The 26,108-nt window shown below is 36.0% G+C and overlaps 1 protein-coding gene across 8 annotated transcripts in view; it reads left to right on the top strand.

Annotated features, from left to right (window-relative positions):
- The window catches only part of SEC22A (SEC22 homolog A, vesicle trafficking protein), a 73,337-nt gene that overhangs the window by 32,746 nt on the left and 14,483 nt on the right, over window positions 1-26,108 (top strand). For 7 of the 8 annotated variants that reach the window (XM_082460964.1, XM_082460963.1, XM_082460960.1 and 4 more), the window contains one exon: window positions 12,952-13,067. In XM_082460964.1, coding sequence (XP_082317090.1) covers window positions 12,952-13,067 — 116 coding nt within the window. Of the gene's footprint in view, window positions 1-12,951; window positions 13,094-26,108 lie in introns of all 8 variants that reach the window. The other variant, XM_082460962.1, reaches the window with a different exon arrangement.

The following is a 26,108-nucleotide window of genomic DNA, read 5'->3' as shown; positions in this document are numbered from 1 at the left end:
TACATGGTACAACATGGGTGAAATTAAAAACATGAAAGAAGTGAAAGAAGCCAGATACAAAAGGTCACATGTTTATAATTCATTTATACAAAATGTCCAGAATAGGCAAATCCATAGAGACAGAAAGTATATTAGCAGTTGATGGGAGCTGGAGGGAAATAGGCAGTGATAACTATTAATGGTTATGAGGTTTCTTTTTAAGGTGATAAAAATGTTATGGAATTAGACGATGATTGTACAAGTCTGTGAATATACTAAAAATTTCTGAATTGTACACTTTAAAAGGGTGAATTTTATTGTATTTGGATTATATTTCAGTTTTTAAAATCAGTAATAAATGAAGGGGTTATTACTTTGAAGACTTCCAGTAATGATGGAATAGGTAATTCAGACCAATAGTCCCGCTGAATACATGTAGAAAAGCTAAATGGAATGTATATATTATATAGAATATATAGGTCTAATATAATACAGAATTTAATCTAAAATATAATCTTCCTGAAGTCTTTGGAGATCCAACAAGATTACTAAGAATTACTAGGATACACGGGAGAATGGAGGCTCAGGGTGATGAGCCTAATGTTTGGAGCTACTTTTCCTTTTGGGGCTTTTACCAGTACTGAAGGGAACTGCTGACGGCCTCTCAAGACTTGGGAGACAGGGATTAGAGCAGAGCCCACCAAAGTGGTGAACCTCATGAGCAACCCTTCAGCTTTGGCTTACGATTTTGCATGTTTGCACTCTAGGAGTATGGGTAGACAGGAATACGAAGTAGACAGGCTTTTATCAGGACTACAGCTTAGTTTTGAATCATATTGGTCTCTAGAATTAGATTGAGCTGATTACACAGTGCTTTGTTCCAGAGATCCTGGCAGAAGCAAACAAATTTCCTGGAAAAAATAGTCTCCCAAGCTTAAATTATGTCTACAACAAGATTTTGAAAATAGAATGGCAAACAATCATAAATAACCAGGCTCCTGAAGAGACTAGACTGTGTGAATGCAAACTATTAGGAACACATACGCATGCGCGTGCATACACACATGGTCTCGGGAACCATGGAAGCCAGAAGACAATGATATCTTCTAAAGGATAAAAGAAAATAACTGCAAATGTAGAATCCTGTGCCTAACAAAAACATCCTAAAAGAATGAAGTAGCAAGAATGGATATTCTTGCATTGTTCCTGATTTTGATGTTACCAGGGAAAGCTCAGTCTTAAAGAGTTAAGTATAATATAATGTTAACTTAGGGTTTATATTGATGACTTTTTACCAGGTTGAGAAAATTCCCTTATATTCCCAGTTTGATGAATTCGGTTTTTATCAGGAACCGAAGTTGAATTCTGTCAGATGCTTTGTCAGCATGTTTTTTGTCTGCATTTATTGAGATGATTGTCTGATTTTTCTTTTTAAAGTCTTTATGTGGTAAATTACATTGTTAGCTTTTCAAATGTTAAATAAACCTTGCAGTTCTGTGATAAACCCCACTGGGTCATGATGTATTATCCTGTTTATATATTGTCAGATCCAATTTGCTGAAATTTTGTTAAGATATTGTATCTGTATTCATGAGGGAATTGGTTTGTAGTTTTCCTCTTTTGTGATGTTTTTTGTCTGGTTTTGCTATCAGGAAAGAACTGGCCTCGTAGAATAAATTGGGAGGTATTCCCTCTACTTCAAAATTTGAGAAACGTTTCTGTAGAATTTTTATTTCTTCTTTAAGTCTTTAGTAAGTGAAGCCTTTCGAGCTTCTGGTTTTCTTTGTGGTAAGGTTTTTAACCACAAATCAGTTTCTTTGGTGAATTTAGGGTTATTCAAGTTATCTGTTTCTTCTTGATTGAGTTTTAGTAGTTTCTTTAAAGGATTCTGTCTGTTTCACCTAAGTTATTGAATTTTTTGGCATAAAATTTGGCATCAGTCTTACTAGAGTTTATAATTTTTATTGATTTTCTTAAAGAACCAACATTTGCTTTCTTTGACATTTTATTGTTTTTGTTTTCTGTTTCATGGTTTATGTTCTGATGTTTATTACTTCCTGTCTTTTGCTTCCTTAGGGTTTAGTTTGCTTTTGTTTTTCTAGGTTATGAAGGTAGAAGTTGAGGTCATTTATTTCAGAACTTTCTTTTCTAATACAGGCATTTAGTACTATGTATTTCCCTCTAAATATTGCTTTAGCTAGATTTCATACATTTAAATGCATTGCATTTTCACTTTCGGAATGCTTTTTAATTTCCCTTTTGATTTCTTTTGCTATCCATGGATTTGTTAGGAATGTATTACACAGCTTTAAATATTTAGAGATTTTCCAGATGTCTTTCTGTTAACTGATTTCAAATTTAGTTTCATTGTGGCCAGATACCAAATTTTGTATGATTTTAATCCTTTTGCATTTATTGAGACTTGTTTTATTCCCTCAGAGTATAGTCTATCTTAGTCATTTTTCTGTGTTCATTTGAAAAGAAAGTGTATTCTACTGTTATCGGGTAGCTGATCACCCAGTATAATATCAGTGATTAGTATCGTTTAGACCAGTTTGGTTGATGATGTTGAAGTCTTTTATATCTTTCTGATTTTTCTGTCTACTTCATTAATTATTGAGAAAGGGGTGTTGAAATTTCTGACTATATTTATGAATTTATATTTTTCTCCTTTTAGGTCTATTGTTTTTAATTTGTATATTTTAAATCTTGTTAAATATTTAGTATTGTTTCGTTCTCTTGGTGCATGCACACCTTTGTCACTTTGAAATTACTTTCTTCGTACCTAGTAGTATTCTTAGCTCTGCAGTCTACTTTATTAATATAGCCATGGTATCGTCTTTTTTTAAATTAGTGTTGGAATGGTATGTCTTTACCATCTTCTTTCTTTTAACATTTTTGTGCTTTATATATATATTTTAAATTTATTCTATTGAAGTATAGTTGATTTACAATGTTGTGTTAATTTCTACTGTACAGCAAAGTGATTGAGTTTTATATATATATATATATATATATATATATATATATATATATATATATATATACACACACACACATACATATACACACACACATTCTTTTTCATGTTTTTTTCCTTTTTTTCACAGGATGTTGAATATACTTCCCTGTGCTATACAGTAGGACCTTGTTGTTCATCCATTCTATGTATAATAGTTTGCATCTACTAATCCCAAACTCCCAGTCCATCCCTCCCCCACCCTCCTTCCACCTTGGCTACCACAAGTCTGTTCTCTATGTCTGTGGGTCTGTTTCTGTTTCGTAGATATGTTCATTTGTGTCATATTTTAGAATCCACATATAAGTGATATCATATGGTATTTGTCTTTCTCTTTCTGACTTACTTCACTTAGTATGATAATTGCTGTAAATGGCATTATTTCGTTCATTTTATAACTGAGTATTCCATTGTATATATGTACCACATCTTCTTTATCCATTCATCTGTCAGTGGACATTTAAGTTGCTTCCATGTCTTGGCTATTGTAAATAGCACTGCAGTGAATGTTGGGGTGCATGTATCTTTCGAATTATAGTTTTGTCCGGGTATATGCCCAGGAGTGGGATTGCTGGATCATATGGCAACTCTATTTTTAGTTTTCTGAGGAACCTCCAAAATGTTCTCCAATTTACATTGGTGCATACTGCACCAATTTACATTCCCACCAACAGTGTAGGAGGGTTCCCTTTTTTCCATACCCTTTCCAGCATTTGTTACTTGTAGACTTTTTAATGATGGCCATCCTGACCCCTGTGAGGTGGTACCTCATTGTAGTTTTGATTTGCATTTCTCTAATAATTAGCGATGTTGAGCATCTTTTTACGTGCCTGTTGACCGTCTGCATGTCTCTTTGGAGAAATGTCTGTTTAGGTCTTCTGTCCATTTTTTGATTGGGTTGTTTGTTTTTTTGTTATTCAGTTGTATGAGCTGTTTGTATATTTTGGAAATTAAGCCTCTGTTGGTCGCATCATTTACAAATATTTTCTCCCAGTCCATAGGTTGTCTATTCATTTCGTTTATGGTTTCTTTTGCTGTACAAAAGCTTGTAAGTTTGGTTAGGACCCATTTGTTTATTTTTGCTTTTATTTCTGTTGCCTTGGGAGACTGTTGTGTCTTTATATTTAAAGAGGTTTCTTTTAGGTATCAGGTAGTTGGGTCTTTGGAAAAAGAAAATCCAATTTGACAATATCTGCCTTTTTATTTAGGTATTTATATCATTTATATTTAATGTGATAATTGATATGGTTGGTTTGAAACCCACCATCTTGGCTATTTTTTTTCTTTTTGTCCTTTCTGGTTTTGATCACTTTTCTCTTTTCCTGCCTCTTTTTGTATTGGTTACTTTTGATCTGTTTTCTATTCTTTGTTGGCTTACTTTACCTCCTTATTTCATTTGTTTGCTTTTGTGGTTGCTTTGGGTTTTATAGTGTATATCTGATATTTTGTGGTAGGGTCACTAGGTTCTGCCATGGCTAACAAGCAAGCCAAGAATTAGTTCTCAAAACGAAAACAGGTTTTGCCTAAGGGCCGTGTCATTGCTTCAGAATACCTGGAGCCTCTTTTATGATTCTTCTTTCCAGGTTTGCAACAGGCTCAAAACATCATCCCTGTTTTCCACAGGTATTTTGAGCACCATTGGATCCATGGGTCATAGGCATTGAGTGGCAGAATGTCCTGTATTGAAGTCTGGATCCTTCTGTTGCTCTGGGCTCTCTTCAACCATTGTCATTTAGTAAACAAGTTGGAGCATCGTACTGAAATCTAGAAAGGCATATGTTTCTAGAAGTATGTTTTCTTAGTGGTATGGGTTGAAAGGTGCAACTTGATCTTTACTTTCAGTGTATTCTAGACCTTTACCTGAAACTTGACTGAGGTTGTAGACTTTTCTAATTTTGTGATTATTTTTCACTCTCTGGCATATACATGTCATCCCAAGGTATCTAATCTAAGGCATATACTGTCTGTTCTTCAGGTACTATCAGCATGAGGTCATCAATAAAGTAGATTAATATAATGTCCTATGAGGTGTTAAGGTGTTAGGTCCTTTGTAAGCCAAGAGTTAGCAAACTTTTTCTGTAAAAGGCCAGGTAGTAAAGTTTTTACAGGCCATATGGTCTGTCTTTCAACTACTCAACTCTGCTGGTGTAGTATGAAAACAACCATATACAGTATGGAAAAGAATAGGTCAAGCTGTGTTGCAGTAAAACTTTATTTACAAAAATTTGTGCTAGGCTGGATTTGGCCTATGGGTCATGTCTGGCAAACCCTGCTATAGACTAATCAGTGGCACATAGTTGATATAACCTGGTGGCAATATCATAAATGTACTGATATCTCTACTAAGTAAAAGCAAAATGCTTCTGATATTCTCTGTTTATTAGGATAGAGAAAAAAGTGTTCAAAAATTAGTACCTATGTGCCAGGGAATTAATTGATTTGTTCCACATGGAGACCACATCTGGAAAAGCATGTGCAATTGGAACCTACAGTAATCTGTTGTCATCCTCTAAGATGCACCCATTTTGGAGACAAACTAGAGAGTTAAAAAGGAGTATAATAGGAATCACCATACATGCATCTTTTTAAACAAGCCTTGGATGGTGGCACTGATCTCTGCAGTTACTCTAGGGATTAATATTTTTATGATATTTGGGTTGGCGGAGCTCCAAGACTTTCATTGGCCTTTCCTTCTCAAATATTTTTAATTCCATAGGCTTGGCAGTTGCTAAGAATATATGTCCATTAACATACACACTCAGGATCCAGGAGAATTACCATAATTTGGGGTAGGGGTCCAACTTGGCCTACTAGGAGGCAGACTCTATTAGAAACTCCTTGTATTACTTGACTTCCGTAAATCTCCACTCTGACCTGTAGACTGCAGTGGTATCTTGGATCACCAAATAGGAGATACTGGAAAAATGGGGAGAATCTGGGATTTGTTATGGTTTTAAGAAAGAGAGAAAAGTCTAAAGAAAGAGAAGTTTTTAAAGTAATTCACAATTAGAAATTATTTTAATATTAACTTTAAATTTGTTCTTAATTCAGACCAGGCCTGCATAATATTTTCTGTAGTCTTCCAGTTTAAATATACTTTCCTGTTTTACAATTTTCTTTCCTAAATAAATTTACTTTATTTTGGAATCTGGTTAATAGGTATTTGATAAACCTTATTTTGCAGACCTTTTTCTCTATTACAATATCTTACTTTTGATTTCTTTTTTCTTGTATTTCTTGACATTTTTTTTTTTCCTCTTCCTAACCTTGTGACCTGTCTTTCCACAGTCTGGCATAAATTTTTATTTTTATTTTTTTGCCATATTATTATTTTCTGAAGTCTACAGATGTTCTGCTGGGGTCAATATGTTAAATACTATATCCTCTTTTATTTGTTTTCTTTTTTAAACATTTTATTATACAAAAATTTAAACATATATCAAGTAAATAGAATATTATAACTAACACATCACCCAACTATAATAACTATATCAACATTTTGACATTCTTGTTTCATCTATACCTCCATTCACTCCCCAGTTATCCACTTGATAATTTCTACAGTTCTTTCTCTTTTTCTTTTTTAATTAATTTTTTATACAATTTATAAAGGTTACTTTCCATTTGCAGTTATTACAAAATATTGGCTATATTCCCCATGTTGTGTCATACATCATTGAGCCTGTCTTACACCCAATAGGTTGTACCTCCCACAGTTCTTTCTTTTTTAAGGGAAATTTGCACATATTGAAATGTATAAATATTTGCTATATGGTTTCAACAAATGGATACAGTTGTATAAACCACACTCTGTTTCAAAATGTAGATTTTACTGTTATTCAAGTATGGCAAGGCCAACAGATAAGGAGGCAACAGCTGTTGAAAAGATAGTTTGTTATACTCATGGATCCCAAGAGAAGGGAGCACACCACCAGGAGCCACGTGGGGAAGTGCCAGCGAGGGTCAGGAGGTAAAGGAGCAGGAGGGAAATGTGGGCAAGAGCCTTTAGTGTGATTTCCCCAGGAAGGAACTGGAGAGACAGAGTAAGCAGGTTTAGGATTGGCTAGTTTGAATACTTTCAGTGAGCTGTGGGACATAGGCTCTTTGTCTGATACCTGACCCTGCCGTGATTTGGGCAGGGGAATAGTGGCCCTGAGTGTGAGAACCCCATAGAGCAGATAGTTAGGAGTGTCAGCTCCAGATTAGGGGTTTGCTTATGAAAGGCACTCTTGCAGGAGAGTTGTTTGCTATCTCTAGGAATTAGATAGTCCTGGGACGGGCAGTCCTCTGATGTCAGCAAGGCCCCAAGATGTCAAAGTACCAAAAATACAGAGTAAAAAACCATGATTAGTACATTCCGCTATCACAGTGTAGACCATTTCCATCTCCCCAAAAGTTCCTTTGTGTCCCTTCCCAGTCAGTCTCTGCCCCACTCCAGACAACCACTGTTCAGATTTTTTACTTTAGTTTTATTTGTTCTAGAACCTGATATAAACAAGATTATATCATGTAATTCTTGTGTTCCACTTCTTTTGCTCAACACAATGTCATATGTATATGTTGCTTGTCTCTATAGTTTGTTGCTCTTTATTGCTGAGTAGTAGTCACTGTGTGAACATACCACAATTTGTTTATCCAGAGTGGATAAACATTGGACATCAGCTTGTTTCCAGTTTTTGGTTATTGTACATAAACCTATTATAAACATTCATCTTTTGTTGACATATGTTTTCATTTCTCTTGAGTAAGTTTTAGGAGTGGAATTGCTAGGTCAAGGGTTAGGTGTATGTTTAACTCTTTATGAAACTGCCAGTTTTTTGAAATAGTTGTGCCATTTTACATTCCCACAAGCAATGTATGAGAGTTTTGATTGCCCTGTATCCTCACCAACATTTAATGTTGTTATTCTTTTAAATTTTATATCCTTTAAAATTAAAAAAAAACACTTCCTGAAACCCTAAACTTAATACACTTTTCTTAGGTTCTTTGACACTTCTATTTTTAAGATAAATACTTGGTTAATCAGCCTTTTTTCAATCTATATAATTTTCTAGACAATTTGTCAGTTGCCTGCAAATGCTGCTGTATTTGGCTGGTACCCCACAAGGCAAGTAGATTTCCCAATCTCTTTCTCTTACACACACACCCCCCCCCCAATCTAACAAGTATTTATTGCTTTATTTTCTCCAAAGTATTATGCTAAATATTGTAGGGCATTTTATAAAGATAATAAGCACATTTTCTGCTTTCAAGATGGGAAAAGCAAAAGTCAATAAGTAAAATACAAGGTAGAATGCAATACATGCTCTAAAAGAGGTAAAAAGGAAGAAACACTTTTAGGCCTTAGAGCCTTGAAGGACATGCAGGTTTTGACAGGTGGTGATGATAAGAAAGGGCCTCATAGTGAAAAGAGTAGTGTGTTTTTGTACCATACAATTAGTCTCATTTAGTCATAATTTAGTAATAAATTATGCTCATTTAGATAGAACTGACTTGAAATCTCTCTCTAATGTTCTAAAACCTTTTTCTCCAGATATTTTGGGTACCATTGAATAACTGCACCTTCTGAACTTTATCTTTGACTCAGAGCGTAGACACTGGTATTAGGATGAGGTTTGGGGGTTAGAATGGTACCATCTTTTTGAATCCTCATTATGACTGTTCTGGTACTCTGTTTCACCAATTATTTTTCCTTTCTCTTGACTCTTCTATTTCATCTTCACTGAATTTTGTTGTTACACCTATAAATGTATTAAAATCTCCCTCCTCCACCCCATTACAGGGGAAAAATAACTATTTTTCAGTCCTATTGTATCTGTCAAGCTGTCATCCTGTTTTCCTCTCCTGTAACTGCAGAAGTGTTCACTTACTGCTTCTATCTCTTACCTTCACCAGTTATTTAACCTTTTGCTGTCTGAATTTTGCCTTCAGCCACTCTTCTGAAACTATTTCATGAAGGGTTGAAACCATCTCTTCTTAGTCAATAAATCTAATCTTTTTTTTTTTTTCTTTCTTGTTCAGTTCAGATTGTCTTTGGCCTGTCTACAGGCTTTGTAAGCCATGTCTTTCTTCTTGATGGTCTCCCCTTCCTAGGCTTCTGTGGCTCTTTCCTCTTCTGGTTGGTCTACATCTGTCTTCCCTGCCTCCTCTTCCTCCCTGTAAAGGTAGTGTTTACCAAGGATTTGCCCTTGGCCCACTTCTTTCATTGGTAATCTCATCCAAACCCATCCCATCATATGCAGACCTCATCTGTTTCTCCAGCTCACTGCTTTTACATTCTTTAATTGCTTATTAAACATGCCTCACCATCACTTCAAGTTTGATATGTGTAAAATGTCTCCATACTCGGATCAAACCTGAGTTTCTTCCACTGGGTCTGTTAATAGCACCCTTATCTTTCCAATCACCCACACTTCAAACCTTGGCATTTTCCTTGATTTTTTCTCTTTTGTTTCCCACATCTAGTTAGTTGCCAAGCCTAATAGTTTTAGCCTCTGTAACCTCTCTCCCCTCTTTCTTCTCCACTTCTACTGTCACTATCCTAATTTAGGTCCTCATTTCAGTAAGTCTTTTGCAATGACTCCCTCACAAACTTCTAATACAGAATTGTAGAAAGAGCATGGGCTTTTAAGACCTAAGTGCTAATTGTGAAGATGGCACTTACTGGCTGTCTGGCTTAGAGCAAATTATTTAACCTCAATTTATAGATGAGGAGATTCAGACACAGGGAAGTTAGTCATTCTAAACCTCATGAAGTACTATGTTTTGAAGGATAAATGGGACAGTGTATACCTAGTGAGAAGGCACTAAAAAAATATTATTTCTCTCTCCCTACTTTTAATCTCTTTACAACCCATTAACAGATTAATATTCTTTAAGCACAGCTTTAGTCATCAATCTCTTGCTCTTCCGTGTTTCCCCATTGTCTAATTTGCCCATAATTTTTAGCCTCGTGTTTCAGACTGTTAATTTGCTTCAGCCTCCCTTTCTGACCTTATTTCTTCCTACTCTTATAAACATCTTTTTGAGCAAAACAAAACCAGTAGCAATGCCCAATAGCAAAGTGGTTAAGAACGTGAGTTCTAGAGTCAGGCTACCTAGATTTAAATCCCAGTTCCTTTACCCAATTTGGGCAAATTTCTCAATCTCCCTAAACCTTAGTTTCCTGTCTGAAAAAACTGGGATAACTATATTGCCTACTGCATTGGGTTCTTGGAAGGATAAAGTGAGATTATGTATATAAAGCACTTGGTGCCTGGCACATTGAAAGCAGCCACTATTAGAAGGATTAGTAGAAAGAGTAGCAGTAATAGTTTTTGTTGATGCTGTTATTATTTGCTTCTTCCATTTCCATCTCCAGGCTCCTCATATTCTTTTCTCTGCATGGAATGCAGTTCTTCCCATTTGTACCTGTCTAAATTTTAACCATCTTTAAAGATCTCCCTTGGTTCTCTTACCACTTTTGTGTCACCACCTTTCCCCTAGTTATCTTTCCTTTTCAGAATTCTTTAACTCTTTTAGTTTAGAATACTTATTACTTTCATGTGCTTATCAGTCCATTTCCCTTTAAATGACTAGAAGTGCCTTGAGGGCAGATTGTGTAATTCATTTCTTTTATCCTCTAAAACACAGCATCTTACACAGAATCATGACAAAAAGTATTTGCTTAATAAATATATTAATTCACTATAACCAATAGCCCTTTTGTTCCAAAGGATTTACTCTTATTTCTTTAGGAATTTTTGTAAACTCTCCATTAATCGTTGGTACATAAAAATTTTAATTTTGTCATGAAAATGCAATTACTGGGCTCAAGGAGACTAATTAAAGAAAACGCATTGTAGCAGAAGACAATAATAGCAAAACAAAACAAAAACTGACCAGGTGACACTGTTTTGAATTCAACAAAATTATTTTTTTCTACATCTCCTCTTATTTCTTCATTTCTTACTGTTCCACATCTGCTCTGTACCTAATAGTACCTATCATGGTGCCAGATTGAGGTGTGAAGTAAGCATTTGTGGATAACAATTGATATAAAATCTGTTTTATGAAATAAAGAATATCATATAACATAATACATTAAAATGTGATTAAATATCTCATTCAATTTGTTAAAATGAGAAAGTGTCACCCTCACATTCTGTGCAGATGGAGTTTTTTCTTAGCATTCCCACAGGTCTTAGGAAGGGGGTAGGGTGGGAGTGGGGGAACCTCCACTTGAGAATTTCCTTTCTCACAGTGATTTGGCACTTCTCCAGCCTATCCTTCAGCATAATGTGTGCCTTGTCCTTGTTAAAGGAGGCTTGTCATTTGCTTTCATGTCTTTAAAAATATTTCTGGTCATTTGAAGTAATTAATTTATAAATGGTATACTATCATTGTAAAAAGAGTGCTCCAAGGGCAAGAGGCAAGTGTTAGCAACTGAGTAAATATTTAATTTGTATAGACATATTATTTATTTCTTAAACAGGTATTGATCAACACATTAAAATGGTAATATTTTTCCGTTCAAGAATGGCCATTCCTTACTTGACCACAGAAGGCTATGGTTCTTAATTACAATACAGAATATTGTTTGGTTTTTTTGTAAGGTAAACTTGTTTTGTATACTTTAGAAATATTATTTCTATAATCTATTTAGTTTTCAGGTGGCTTTATGCTTGAGGCCCTTGTTAAGGATCTCTTCTTTACTTAGAGCCCAGTTCCCCCTTACTACTCAGAGGGAGTGGGGAAGCATGGAGGGAGGGATGTAAAACATGACTAATTGGTAGAGCAGTTGGATAGATTTTTAAATTGTGAGATTTTTTTCTGTAGTGATAGAAAATTTGGTATCAGTACTTTACAAAGGCATTTATTTTTTTGTTTTCATATTAAAATCTCAAGGAAATTGATTGGGAGACCAAGCAGTCAGCTCGGGCACAGAAGAAATTTAAGAAAATTTATCCTGTATTAAGTGGATTTTCTGCTGAACCTGAGGAATAAATACTTTTTTGCAACATATGGGTTTTCGTGTTTTTATGAATTGTTTAGGGAAGTTTTTCTGCTGTATGGCTGAATATAAGTTGCAGAGATTTAAGCCCTTCCTTATATTAATGTTCCACCTCATTAACTTCATTGTTAGGGCTTTTACACTTCAGTGATTTAAATAAAATGATCTAAATGTAGTTCTGTTGTCCTCTCTTTCTCTCTCTCTCCCTTTTGAGGTCTAGATGATTATGTAGTTTTGTGTTTTCATTTAGACTCTATAGTTAATTCTGTTAACCACAAGATGATGAAGGGAAGCTGTTGTATATCTAAATATCTTATGCTGCAACTTCTTCAACTGTTGTTTTAGCTTTTTTACTTTCAAGTGGTCTTCAGAGACCAGGAACCTCATAACTATAAGAATCCATTCTACTGTAGAGTTAAGATCGGTGATTATATAGATGAGCTTTCACATATATCCTGTGGTATTTATAGACCTGGAACCCAAATAAGGAAGAGCTTTGCTTAAAAGCAAGCTATGTTTGTCCTTAAAAATGTTTTCTAAGCATTTTCAGAAAAAGTAGGAATTAGGCAGTGAATTTCTGAGCAGAGTCACCTTTGCAAATATTTGCAGCTACTTGTAAATGGTAGACATATTTAGGCATAAGGGTTTTTCCTATATGATTTACTGCCAGATATGAGGACACCTTAGCCTTAGCACTATATACCTCAAATGCAAATTAGGTGTCTTTGTTAAAAGTGTAGAGAAAAAGAAGTTAATTTGAGTTCAGGGGAATGAAGCTGTCATGTCAGACATTTTGCATTTTAAAAAATATTTAATTTCTAAGGTGCATTATTAAATAATTTTATGAAGATTCATCAGTATTTGACCCCTTTAAATTGAGCAGTGAATTTCATTTTACATACATGTAGGTATTGACGTGAGATATTGATGTTTATTCCTAATCACTTCTTTTATTTTCCAGCTCACCAGCGACTGGAACCAGCAACTCTGTCAGGGATTGTGGCATTTATCCTTAGTCTTTTATGCGCAGCTCTGAATTTAATTCGAGGCTTTCATGCCATAGAAAGTCTCCTGCAGGTACTGTGCTATTTTTGCAATTTCAGGCGACTATGCCTTTTGATTCTACTTGTTACACAATTGATTTAAATTGATTTGGGTATTAGTACAACTTAAAATGCATGCTCAGGTTTTGTATTCTTTATACCTACTCTAGTTTCCCCTTCCTCTAAAAACACTGATTTCTAGTTGACTTCTTTGACCTAATTAACACATATTTATTTATTATCTACTCTCCCAGGAGGTACTGTTTAGAGGTATTCTGGGGACACCAAAATATGTGTGAAGAGGGCGCTGCAGTCTCAGACCCAGATTGAATTGGGGAGGCAAAGAAGTCCACAAACAAATGTCAAGTACAGAAAGTTTGGAAGAGGAGTGGTCAGTGTGAGTCAGGATAGGCGAAGGAAGCTCTGTGGTGAGGGAAACTCTGGGAGGGGTGAGCAGGACCTAGAAGGATCTGAGTGGACAGAGAGGAGTAGAAGAAAGAAGAGGGCATTCATGGGCAGGTTTTTGTCCTACCGCTGGGTATTCCTACGTAGTTATCTGCTCCTTTTCCTTTTTTACTGGTGGCTGCCTGTGAAATCACTAATTTCTTCAGATATTGCCGACCATTTTGTTTTCCAGAGGAGTTTCTTCCAGATACTAAAGCTACCAGAGTATACTTTTTCTCTTATTCTTTTTGTAAACTTTTGAAACTCCCTTTCTTAAAGTTAAGCACATCTCATCCTTCCTTTCCCTGTTTCTACTCACTTTCTCTGAAGATTTTTTTGACACTTCCACGTTGTGAATTAGTTCTCTTTTTTTGGCCAGTATTAAGCCAAGAATATCATTTGTAAAAACTCAATCAAGACACCTTCTATTCTGTTTTTAAATAGCTGTTAGTTTGGGGGAATATTCAAGAGAGTGCCATTTTGAGTACCCTCTGAACGTCCTCAGCCATATGAAGCCAATAGCAGAGGACATCACAGGTTCCAGGCAGCTGAGCTTTGCCTCCAGGGGGTTGGGGGTCTTCTCATGACTTCCGAATTCCTCTCCCGAACATCCTGGGCCTGCAGGTAAAGCCCCTCTTCCCGTTCAGGCACAGGACAGCTGGCTACTGTCTCTTGTCATTCTTGCCCCTGTTTCTTAGCCAGTTAGCTTTATTCCAGCAGGATTTCAATTTCGAGCTAGTTAAACAACCTGCCAAAAAGAAACAGGCAATTTGGAGACTGCTGACTGAAAATACTAATAAATAAGATCCTCTCTTGCCTTTTTTTTTTTAACTTGATGTAGTGGAAAGAACAGTAGGATAGGAGTGTGAAGAGTTGATTTTTGTTTGTGGAAGAGAGCGAGAGAGAGGGTTGGCTCCAGCTGAGCTACTGATTAGCTCAGTGACCTTGAGTAGCTCACCTTACTTTCTGGTCCTCAGTTTCATTGCTTATAAAATGAAGGAGAAAGGTGGATTTGATGAGTATTTCTCTAAGTATAGGACACATTTACACCTGGTTACACAGTAGATGACTTTAGGTGGTAGAGAGATAAACATTTTTAATTTTAAGAGTTATGTATTTAATGTATATTAATGTATAGTGTCTGTGTTTGTTAAGGGATACTAGTTTCTATTAATGGTAGAGATATAAAAATTTCCTTGTAAAAGAAAGTAATTTTAATAGAAGTCACCTTTATGACATATCTTAATAAATAATGGTATAATTAGTATTTAGAGTTGTCAAAAATTATGAAGGTGGTTCTGCGAGGTTAAAATTTTATTGTTAAAATAATTCTCTGGTTGTTTGAAATTGGGAAACTAATAAGGGGAGGGAGCAGGCCTGGGTAGAGGAAAGGAGAGCCTTACCATCCCTGACTTAGAAGACAGTACATAAGTTGCAGAACCTGGGGTTTAGGCCGCATGATTTTTAAGTTAAAATTCAGGCAAGGCTGTCATATCTCACAATTTTTTCAGGCACTCATATCCTATCCCTTCTCTTCCTGGACTATTTCTTTCCTCTGATTCACAACTTCAAAACTAAGCAAGTAGTATAGAATGGATGAACAACAAGGTCCTACTGTATAGCACAGGGAACTATATTCAATATCCTGTGATAAACCATAATGGAAAAGGATATTTTTTAAATGTATGTATATGTATATCTGAATCACTTAGCTGTACAGCAGAAATTAATGCAACATTGTAAATCAACTATACTTCAGTAAAATAAATTTTTAAAAAAACTAAGCAAGTAGTATAAACTACAGCTTTTCATGGCTTTTGAGCTGCTATCCCCAACTAATGCCTGCCTTGATTCCTAAGTGTTTCCTGTTCTCCCTCTGATCAGTAATGTCTTTGCCTCATCACCGTTGAGATTTTCAGAAGAATAGTAATCTGATTAAACTACCACCTATGTGTAACTGACTGATACCTCTGAGATTTCTCAGCCTACTTATATTTTAAAAAGGCAACATTACAAACCAGTATCTCTCATGAACATAGATGCAAAAACCCTCAACAAAATATTAGCACATTGAATCCAACAATGTATAAAAAGTATTATACACTACAACCAAGTGGGTTTTATTCCAGTTTTTCAAGGCTGATTCAACATCTGAAAATCAGTTAATACAATCTATCACATCAACAGGCTAAAGAAGAAAAATCATATGGTCGTATCATGCTTTTTTGTCAGAAAAAGCGTTTGACAAAATCATGATAAAACTCCCAGCAAACTAGGAATAAAGGGGAACTTCCTCAACTTGATAAGGAATATCTACAGAAACCCTACAGCTAACATCATAATTGATGAGAAACTAGATGTTTTCATCCTAAGATTGGGAACAAGACAAGGATGTCCCCTATCACCACTCCTATTCAACATTGGAAGACCTAGTTAATGCAATAAGACAAAGAAAAGAAAAAGTATACAGTTTGGGAAGGAGGAAATACAGCTGCCTTTATTCATAGATGGTATGATTATTTATATAGAAAATCCCAAAGAATCAACAAACTCCTAGAACTAATAAGTGATTGTAGCAAGGCCACAGGATCCAAAGTTAATGCATAAATGTCAATTGCTTTCTTATATATCAGCAGGGAACAATTGAAATTTGAAATTAAAATTACAATTCCATTTATATTGGCACCCCCCCCAAAATGAAACACTTAAGAATAAATCTAGCAAAATACATAGATCTATATGGGGAAACCATAAAACTCTGATAAAAGAAATAAAAGAAGATCTGCCATGTTCATGGATAGGAAGACTCAAAATTGTTAGGATGTTGGTTCTTCTCAACTTGATCTGTAGATTCAACACAATCCCAATCAAAATCCCAGCAAGTTATTTTGTGGATATTGACAAAGTGATTTTAAAGTTTATATGGAAAGGCAAAAGACCCAGAATAACCAACACAATACTGAAGAAAACAAAGTCAGAGGACTGATGCTATCCAATCTCAAGACTTAGTTAAGCTATAATTAAGACAGTGTGCTACTGACAAAAGAATAGACAAATAATTTAGCCAATGGAACAGAATAGAGAGCCTTGAAATAGACCCACACAAATATAATCAATTGATCTTTGACAAAGCAACAAAAGCAATTCAGTGGAGAAAATTTTCTTTTCAATGAATGGTACTGGACAGCTGCACATCCACGTGCAAAAAAAAAAAAAAAAAGAAGCTAGACACAGATCTTACACCTTTTACAAAAAAGTTAACTCAAAATGGATCACAGACCTAAATGTAAAACACAAAACTATAAAACTTATAAAAGGTAACAGGAGAAAACCTAGGGGACCATGGGTGTGGTGATGAATTTTTAGATCAATACCAAAAGCATGATCCATGAGAGAAAAAATTGGTAAGTTGGACTCAATTTTAAAACTGCAAAGGACATTTTTAAGGGAATGAAAAAGATAAGCCATAAGCTAGAAGAAAATATTAAAATATTTGCAAAACACATCTGACAAGGGCTTGTATCTAAAATATACAAAGAACTCTAAAACTGAAGAAAGCAAACAACCCAATTAAAAAATGGGCTAGGGCTTCCCTGGTGGCGCAGTGGTTGAGAATCTGCCTGCTAATGCAGGGGACACGGGTTCAAGCCCTGGTCTGGGAAGATCCCACATTCCGTGGAGCAACTGGGCCCGTGAGCCACAACTACTGAGCCTGCGCGTCTGGAGCCTGTGCTCTGCAACAAGAGAGACCACGATGGTGAGAGGCCCGCGCACCACGATGAAGAGTGGCCCCCGCTTGCCGCGGCTAGGGGAAGCCCTTGCACAGAAACGAAGACCCAACACAGCCAAATAAATAAATAAATAAATAATAATTAAAGGTGCTAATAATTAAAAAAAAAAATGGGCTAAAGAACTGAACAGACACCTTAACAAAGTAGATATACAAGAGGCAAATAAGCATATACAAAGATGCTCAACATCATATGTCATTAAGAAAATGAACATTGAAACAGCAGTAACATACCACTGAACATCTATTAGAATGGCAAAATCCAAAAAACTGATAATACCAAATGCCGATGAGGAAATGGAACAATAGGAACTCTCATGCATTGCTGATGGGAAATCAAAATCGTACAGTCACTTTGGAAGACAGTTTGGCTGTTTCACACAAAGCTGAACATAGACTTATCATATGATCTAGCAGTCATGCTTCTACGTATTATATACCCAAATGAGTAGAAAACTTACATCCACACAAAAACTTGCGCATGAATGTTTATATCAGCTTTATTTGTAATTTCAAAAAGCTGGACGCAATTAAGATGCCCTTCAAAAGGTGAATGGATAGGGACTTCCCTGATGGTCCAGTGGTTAAGACTCCATGCTTCCAATGTAGGGGGCGTGGGTTCAATCCCTGGTTGGGGAACTAAGGTCCCACACGCCATGTGGCATGGCCAAAAAAAAAAAAAGAGGCGAATACACCCAAATAAATCCATCATTAAAAAAAAAAGTGAATGGATAAACAAACTTCAGCAATCCATACAATGGAATATTATTCAGTAATATATGAAAAGTGAGCTATCAAACCAGAAAAAGACATGGCTAAACCTTAAGTTCATATTGCTTAATGAAAGAAGCCAGTTTGAAAAAACTATATACTATATGATTCCAACTGTATGACATTTTGGAAAAGGCAAAACTGTAAAGACAGTAAATGAAAAGATTTGGAGGGAGAGAGGAAGGGATAAATAGTAGGAGCATGAGATTTTTAGGGCAGTGAATCTGTTCTGTATGTTACTGTAATAGTGGTTATGTCATTATACATTTGTCAAAAGCGATAGAACGTACAACACAGAGTGGGCCCTAATGTAAACCATGGACTTTAATAATAGTATGTCACTATTGGCTCATCAGTTGTACTACATTAATGCAAGATGTTAATGATAGAGGAAACTGGGTAGGGGAAAGAATGGTTATATGGGAACTCTGTACCATCTGCTTAATATTCTGTAAACCTAAAACTGCTCTAAAGATAGCAGTCTATTCACACACACATACATACACACACACACACACACACACACACACACACACATACATGCTTCTTGCCTCTGTCTTAGAATCTACAATTTCTCTAGAAGCTTCAAGGTTTTTTTGTTTGTTTGTTTGTTTGTTTGTTTGTTTTAAATAGTTCCTTAAAACTGGTGGTAGGGTGTGAAAGCAGCATGGGGTACATTATGAATGGGGAAAAGGTTAGAGTGGTCTTTTTCATTAGTAGATCATTTATAATTTGGGCACTCTCTGGATGCTTGTATCTTTGAAGATGTGTCTTTCTGATGGTTGATACAGAATTCTTTCTTTTTCACTGTCGTCCTAGACTAAATTCACCCCAACAGCACTGCTTTCTCACTTGACCCAGGGAACTGTAAATTGGTCCATATGGGATTTTTAGCTATCTGGGAACTAGGGGCACCTGGTTATGTTGTTCTCTTAGCATTGTTTTAAATCTTTGTTCTGCCATAACCCACATACACTCATCAACTCATCAACAGTTGAGGTTCCTAAAACAGTGATGCTTTAAGAGAGCAGTGAGGAAACGAGAGTGCAAAGTTGGGGGAATGTAGTCCACAGGTACTTTGTCACTCATAGGTAGTTTTAAGGTATTTTCCAGCAAATTCTGATCCTCTCACCTAAATGAGAAATACTGCTTTTGGAAATTCACTGGACCAAAAGTAGAAATCCCATTGTTCCAGTTATCGAGGATTTTACATCTGCATAGAGAGAATGTTCTGGTAAGTGACTGGTGCTTGGAGATATGTTTCCTTGTCTTGTTATGAGAATAATGAGGAAGTTCTATGTAGTGTTGGATTCCGTGTCCTAAAAGATGGAATGGACCGTAGGCAAACAAATGGAGATGAACGTCAGAATGCAGAGGGCACTGTGATAAACTTAGACCTCTTAGCAGGATAGGATTAAGGGTGCAAACTAGATTAATTTCAGCGAGTACATCCTTTATAGCTTGAATTAACCTGAAAGAAGATATACACAAAATTAGGGACCTGAGTTCTCTCCCTTTTAATTTTCCCACATTAGCACCTATTTTATCATTGTTCATGACTTGTACTGGTTAAAAGGTCCTTTTTATTCTCACTAAAGCCATTGAACTTAAGACATACTCTTAGCCTTCTCTCTGGTTCATCATTGTACTTTGTGTTAGGAATAATCTCTAGAGTCGCTATAGATAATTTTTGGTCAGTGAAGTAGATCTTTTTGAGGTAGTCTGCTGTGTAGACTTGAATGCAAAATCCAGGACGTGGGGCTTAAACTTTTATCTGTTCTGAAGTTACCTGTATTGGTGTTAACTCAGATAGATCATGGTGGTGATAGAGGAGGTGGAAAGACAGTACCTAAATTAAGTGGCCTCAACATTTCTTTAATACTTGATTTAAGAGCAAAGGATTTATTTGGGGATCGTATTTTTAGATCTAGCTGAAAATGTGTAGTGTATTTCCTGAGTGTGAGCATTATATCGATATTAATTTAAAGTTTGCTTTCTTAAGGCTGTGAATTCTAAATAGTCTTCTCAAATGCTAAAAACGATTGCCACGTTTATCTTCTAGTATGTAGCTTGGTGCCTGAGGCACATTTAAATTTCAGAACCCACATGAACCAACATTCCTGTATAATGTTGTTTGAAGATTCAGCACAAGTTTGTTTCTTCTAGATAAATAACTGCCTCTTAGGGTGATAAGGAGGGATTTATTAAAATGTGTAGTGCTGAAGTTTTTCTTTGGTATCTGAGTTCAGACTGAGGGGGTTTAGGATGAATACAGTTTTTTTTTATTAAGTTGGTAAATTTGATTTGGTGTTCACAGTAATGTGTAAATTAGATTATTTTCACTCATTTCCATACTTTGTTCTGAGTTTAGAGATGTTAATAAGTTTATTGTGAATTGACACCTCACAAATGTATAAGCTTTTATCACATTGGGTTTATTTTTCCTGTGTTCCTTTAAGGATCAGGCTTGAAGCAATGATCTTAATTAAGCTGATGCCAACCTAGAAGTAATTCGCATGTGGTACATTAGGAAAAAATTTGAGTATTCTGATACAGCAGTAGACATGCTGACCTGGAAGTCAGAATACCTGGGTCCCATCTGCCAGTTAACTAACTTTGTGACCTTAGATTGGTTATTTTATCTTCTTGGATCTCATTTTTCTTTTCTGCAAGAGGAAAGTTTTAGACTACATAGACTCAAGGACCACTTCAGTACTAAGGTTCTAAGACGCTCTGATTCTAAAATTGTTTGTAATGGATACTACAACTAAAAGTAATCAACTTGCTTTTATTCCTTGAGTTCTTTATTTCCAGTAGATTTGTTACTACCTTTTAAAGAAATTACATACCTATTAAAGCTCACTGGAAGTTTGGATTTATTTAGTAGCGTAATATCTATGCTAAGATGCATTGCTTGCTTTCTTCTAAAAAAATAAATGTATTTTTCCTGAGTTCTATGCTCATTGTCAAAGAAGTGGGGGAAAATGTATAAAGAAGAAAAGAAAAATCCCAAATTTTCTTATTTTATTAATATATACCGTATATATACATATCATATCCATTATGTAACTTTGTGTCCTTTTTTTCACCTAAGATTAAAAAGTGAATTTTTCCCAATTATTACAAACATTTAAATAGTATCATTCTAATACATTGTATGGCTATTATATGAAACTTCTGCTTACCTCTTTATCCTCACCTTAAAAAAAATTCTTTCCCTTTATTTGTTATTTTTCAAGCAATATTGGTAATCTAGCATCCTCTGAAGGTGAATGTGATTTTAAAAAATTTGAACTCCTTACCTCAGCCCTTCATTCCCTGCCCCACCTTTATCCCTTCTCGTGTCCACCCTGCGCCCACCCAACTCCCACTTCTGTCCATTCTCTAAACTTCTGCCCCATGTTTCCCCAACCTCTAGCTATTCATCTGTTTTTCATCTGCTTCCTCTCCACTGGCTCTGTTCTCTCAGCTCATAAATATGTTATAGCCTGCTGATCTTTAAAAAACGAACAAAAAACCCTAAAAAAACCTCTTGATGTATGTTCCCTTCTAATATTTTGAAAGCATAGGCTATGCCTGTTGCCCCCGTTCCCTTACCTCTGTTCTCTTAGTTTACTGTGATCTCTTTCCACCCTCATAATTCTTTCAAACATCGACCATTGAGTTCACCAGTGTCCTGGTTGCCAAATATTGCAGCCACTTTTGAGGCCTTCCTTGTTTGATGTGTCCTCTCTGTCTCATCTCACACACTGTTCAGTTCTTCCTTTTGAAAATAACTCATTGTTTAAATTCAAAAATAATGTTTATTTTAGAAAATTTAGAAACAAATGAAACAGATCACTATTAATAGTTTGATGTGTTACATTTTTCTTCTTGACATTATCTCATTCCTTAAGTTCTGTGAAACAATTTTCTCCTGTTGTATTTTTTTCCTATCTCTTCTTGTTCCTCAGTTTATTTGGTAAACTTTCTTCTTCCACCTGTCCTTTAATTTACTTATTTAGTTATTTATTTTTGGCTGATTTTGGGTCCTTGTTTCTATGCGAGGGCTTTCTCTAGTTGTGGTGAGCGGGGGCCACTCTTCATCGTGGTGTGCGGGCCTCTCACTATCGCGGCCTCTCTTGTTGCGGAGCACAGGCTCCAGACGCGCAGGCTCAGTAGTTGTGGCTCACAGGCCCAGTTGCTCCGCGGCCTGTGGGATCTTCCCAGACCAGGGCTCGAACCCGTGTCCCCTGCATTGGCAGGCAGATTCTCAACCACTGTGCCACCAGGAAAGCCCCCACCTGTCCCTTAAATAGTAGCGTTTGTGTCATGTCCTGGGCTTTATATTCTTCTAACTCTATACCTTCTCCTTGGATATTTTCATAACTTAGAGTTAATACATGTATATCCACAAATATCCACAGTCACGCATACACACAGTAAAATGTGTACATGGTAAATTTCAAAGCCTTTAATTTTCACAGTAAGTAATTCTCTTCCCATTTCTCCTCCCCAGAGTCAACCACTGGTGTATCCTTCTAGAGCAATTATGTGCATATGCTAATACATATGTATTTATATATTTACTTATATAATTATTCTTTTAAAATTATTCCTTTATAAATGGTGGTATACTGTTCATAGTGATTTGCATCTTTTTCCACCTGACAATGTGTAGATCATTTCATAGCAGTATGTAGAGATTCTTCTTAGTGACTGCATAGCATTTTTATTTTCATTTGTATCCCTGTTTTCCCCCACCACACAACAGTTTATTTTGAAAGAATTCAAACTTACAGAAAGGTTTAAAAAAAAATACAATTAACATCTACCTGTATACATACCTACCTTTCTTCCTTTATCTCTTTCTTTTCTTTTTTTTCTGAATCATTGGAAAGTAAAATTGTGGGTATTATGACATTTTATTCCAAAATTATTCAGTATGTCTGTCTTAAGGACTAGGACATTCTCCTGCATAATCACAATACCATTCTTACACCAAAGACATTGAAGATCAGTGCAGTATTAGCTAATATAAAATCTATATTCAAATTTCACAATTCAAAATTGACCCCGAATATCCTTTATATATACTTTTTTCTCTCTCCAGTCTATCAGCCAATCAAGAATTAAGCTTTGCATTCGGTTGTCATAGTCCTTTATTTCATTTAACTACTATTTAAATATATGACAACTAAACTAGAGCTCTAGGTTAAACTGTTCCCTGAAGCTGACTTAAATGTCTACTAAACATAATTATTTGGGTATGTCACTAGCAACTCCAAAATACCTTGTCCAAAATGAACTCAGTTTTTTCTGCTCTCAGACCTACTTTTCCTCCTATATCCCCAACTTGGTGAATGGTATCATTTAAATGTTGCCTGAATAGGAGACCTTGGAGTCATCCTAGCCTCTTCCTTCTTGAAACTGCACAAGCTACTCCCTTTGCCTGGAATTCTCTTCCTACCTTGTCTACTAGTCCGTCCTTCAAGATGCAAATTAAGCTTTATTTTCTGTGCCAAACCTTCCCTGATCCTTTTTTTCTCCAGGTAGAATTAAATGTGTCTCCAGTAGGCTCCCTTAGTACCCTGTACACACTCCTATCCCATCAGTTACCACTTCAGGTGGGAATTGTTGTTCTTTGTATCTGCCTTCCTGGTTAGAGTTGAGCTTCTTGAGTTGGTGTTGACTTGTTTTCTGTCCTTGGTCTAGTGACACAGTACTTGGCCCATAAGTGTTTAATGAATGACTATTTATTGAATGGAAGAATATGTTTATAGATATTCTCTTTAGCAAGGGGAAATAAAGATTTTTCAAAGCTGAACTCAATTTGTCATGCATTTGTTGGATTCCTACTATGTGCACAGTTTCATGCAAGTAGTTAAGATTTAGTTTCTGCCCTGAAGGAAGGTTAAGATCTCATTGAGAGGACAAGGCCAGTACATTAGAGATTTAAACAATATTGAAAGGTAATCCTAATTATCTGATGAATGATGCAGACAGTAACCTCTGGGAAAGAGAAGTTAGAGAATGTTTTTGAATACTTACTGTGTGTCAGTTACTGTTATATTTTTGCCAGTGTTATTTCATTGAATCTCTACAACTTTTATTTTCAAAAAAGGGAATTGAAGTTAAATAAATAGTCCATGATCGTACAGCTAATAAGTAAAGATTTGAACCGAGATCTGGTTGAGTCCAGAAACATGCTATTAAGTGTTCCGAAGGCAATTACGAGAGTTGTAAAGTGATAGTGTAAATTTAGGGAAAATACAGTATTCAGTTGTAAGATAGTAATTAAATTATTATATAGTCCCACAATTAAAGGTTATATAATTATTACAAATTAAGTAGTTGAGAAGTATTTAGTATTTTGAGAACATGTTTATGATATAGTGTGAAGTACTAGAAAGCAGTATGTAAAACTATGATTCCATTTTTTTAATGTACATATATTTTTGTACAGAAAGGATTGGAAGGAAGTACCTAAATGGTTAACAGTAATTCTCCCAAAGTTGTAACATTATGGACTATACGAGTTTCTTATTTGTAACATTCTGTTTCAGATTCTCTCCAATGAACATGAACTTTTTATTTATTTATTTATTTATTTATGGCTGTGTTGGGTCTTCGTTTCTGTGCGAGGGCTTTCTCTAGTTGTGGCAAGCGGGGGCCACTCTTCATCGTGGTGCGCGGGCCTCTCACTGTCGCGGCCTCTCTTGTTGCGGAGCACAGGCTCCAGACGCACAGGCTCAGTAGTTGTGGCTCACGGGCCCAGCCGCTCCATGGCATGTGGGATCTTCCCGGACCAGGGCTCGAACCCGTGTCCCCTGCATTGGCAGGCAGATTCTCAACCACTGCGCCACCACGGAAGCCCAACATGAACTTTTATAATCAAAAAAGATCATTTAATGGACTGAAGAAAAAACAATCAAGCAGAACTTACTTAAAAGTCTTAGAATCATTAAAGTAGAAGGGTTTTGTGTTGACCTTCCCTGCCTCTGGGATTGAACTGGCCTAACCATCCCAGACAGATTAATGGTTTCTATTTTAAGATCCTCACTAGGATAAGCCCCTCTCCCTCTGCCTTACAGGCACTTCTGTTGTCCAATAGCAAATGGAAAAGCAATTTTCTCTTTATATTATTTCCTGAAGACATGGTTGTGAGAGACACTCCCATGTCTTCTGGAAATTTTTATTGTATAAAGAGATTTTTTTCTAAAATAAGGGCCAAATTTAATGTTTCTACCTAGAAGAAAGAAATTTGATGCTCCTGCCTGGGCTTTATGTTTTACTTCATAAAAACATTGAAAGAAATGATAAATATAGATATTTAAGAGGAATCAAAAAGGAATAGAAAAAAAGGGTTTGTTACATGTCTCTATTAGTTTTCTTTTAAAAGAAATATTCTATGAATAATCTATCTCTGTTTTTCCTCTGGGTGGTTTTTTTTCTAGCATAGCATGTATGACTGAATTTCCTCATTGAGATTTAGCACACTCTAGTGGACAGTAGCTTTTCAGTTTGGGTTGTCTTTTTTTTTTTTTTTAAATCATGCCAAAGACTTTATTGGACAGTTCCGTAATGTGCTTACTAGATGGTAAAGTTTGTCAATATTTATTTGAGTCAAATAGTAATCCTAGCAAACAGGCTTAACTTTATAGGCCACTGGGGTGTTGTACTTTTTTTTTTTTTAATTAATTAATTTATTTATTTTTGGCTGCATTGGGTCTCCATTGCTGCATGCAGGCTTTCTCTAGCTGTGGCGAGCAGGGGCTACTCTTCATTGCGATGCATGGGCTTCTCATTGCAGTGGCTTCTCTTGTTGTGGAGCACAGGCTGTAGGCACATGGGCTTCAGTAATTGTGGCACATGGGCTCAATAGTTGTGGCTCACAGGCTCTAGAGTGCAGGCTCAGTAGTTGTGGCACATGGGCTTAGTTGCTCCGCAGCATGTGGGATCTTCCTGAACCAGGGATCAAACCCATGTCCCCTGCACTGGCAGGTGGATTCTTAAACCACTGCGCCACCAGGGAAGTCCCTGGGGTGTTGTACATTTTTATTTGGTTTCTTTAGTAGTGAGAAGAGGCCC

The sequence above is a fragment of the Balaenoptera physalus genome (genome assembly GCF_965194825.1).
Source record: "Balaenoptera physalus genome assembly, chromosome: 4".
Taxonomy (NCBI): Eukaryota; Metazoa; Chordata; class Mammalia; order Artiodactyla; family Balaenopteridae; genus Balaenoptera; species Balaenoptera physalus.
This window is presented reverse-complemented; position numbering and strand designations above follow the sequence as displayed.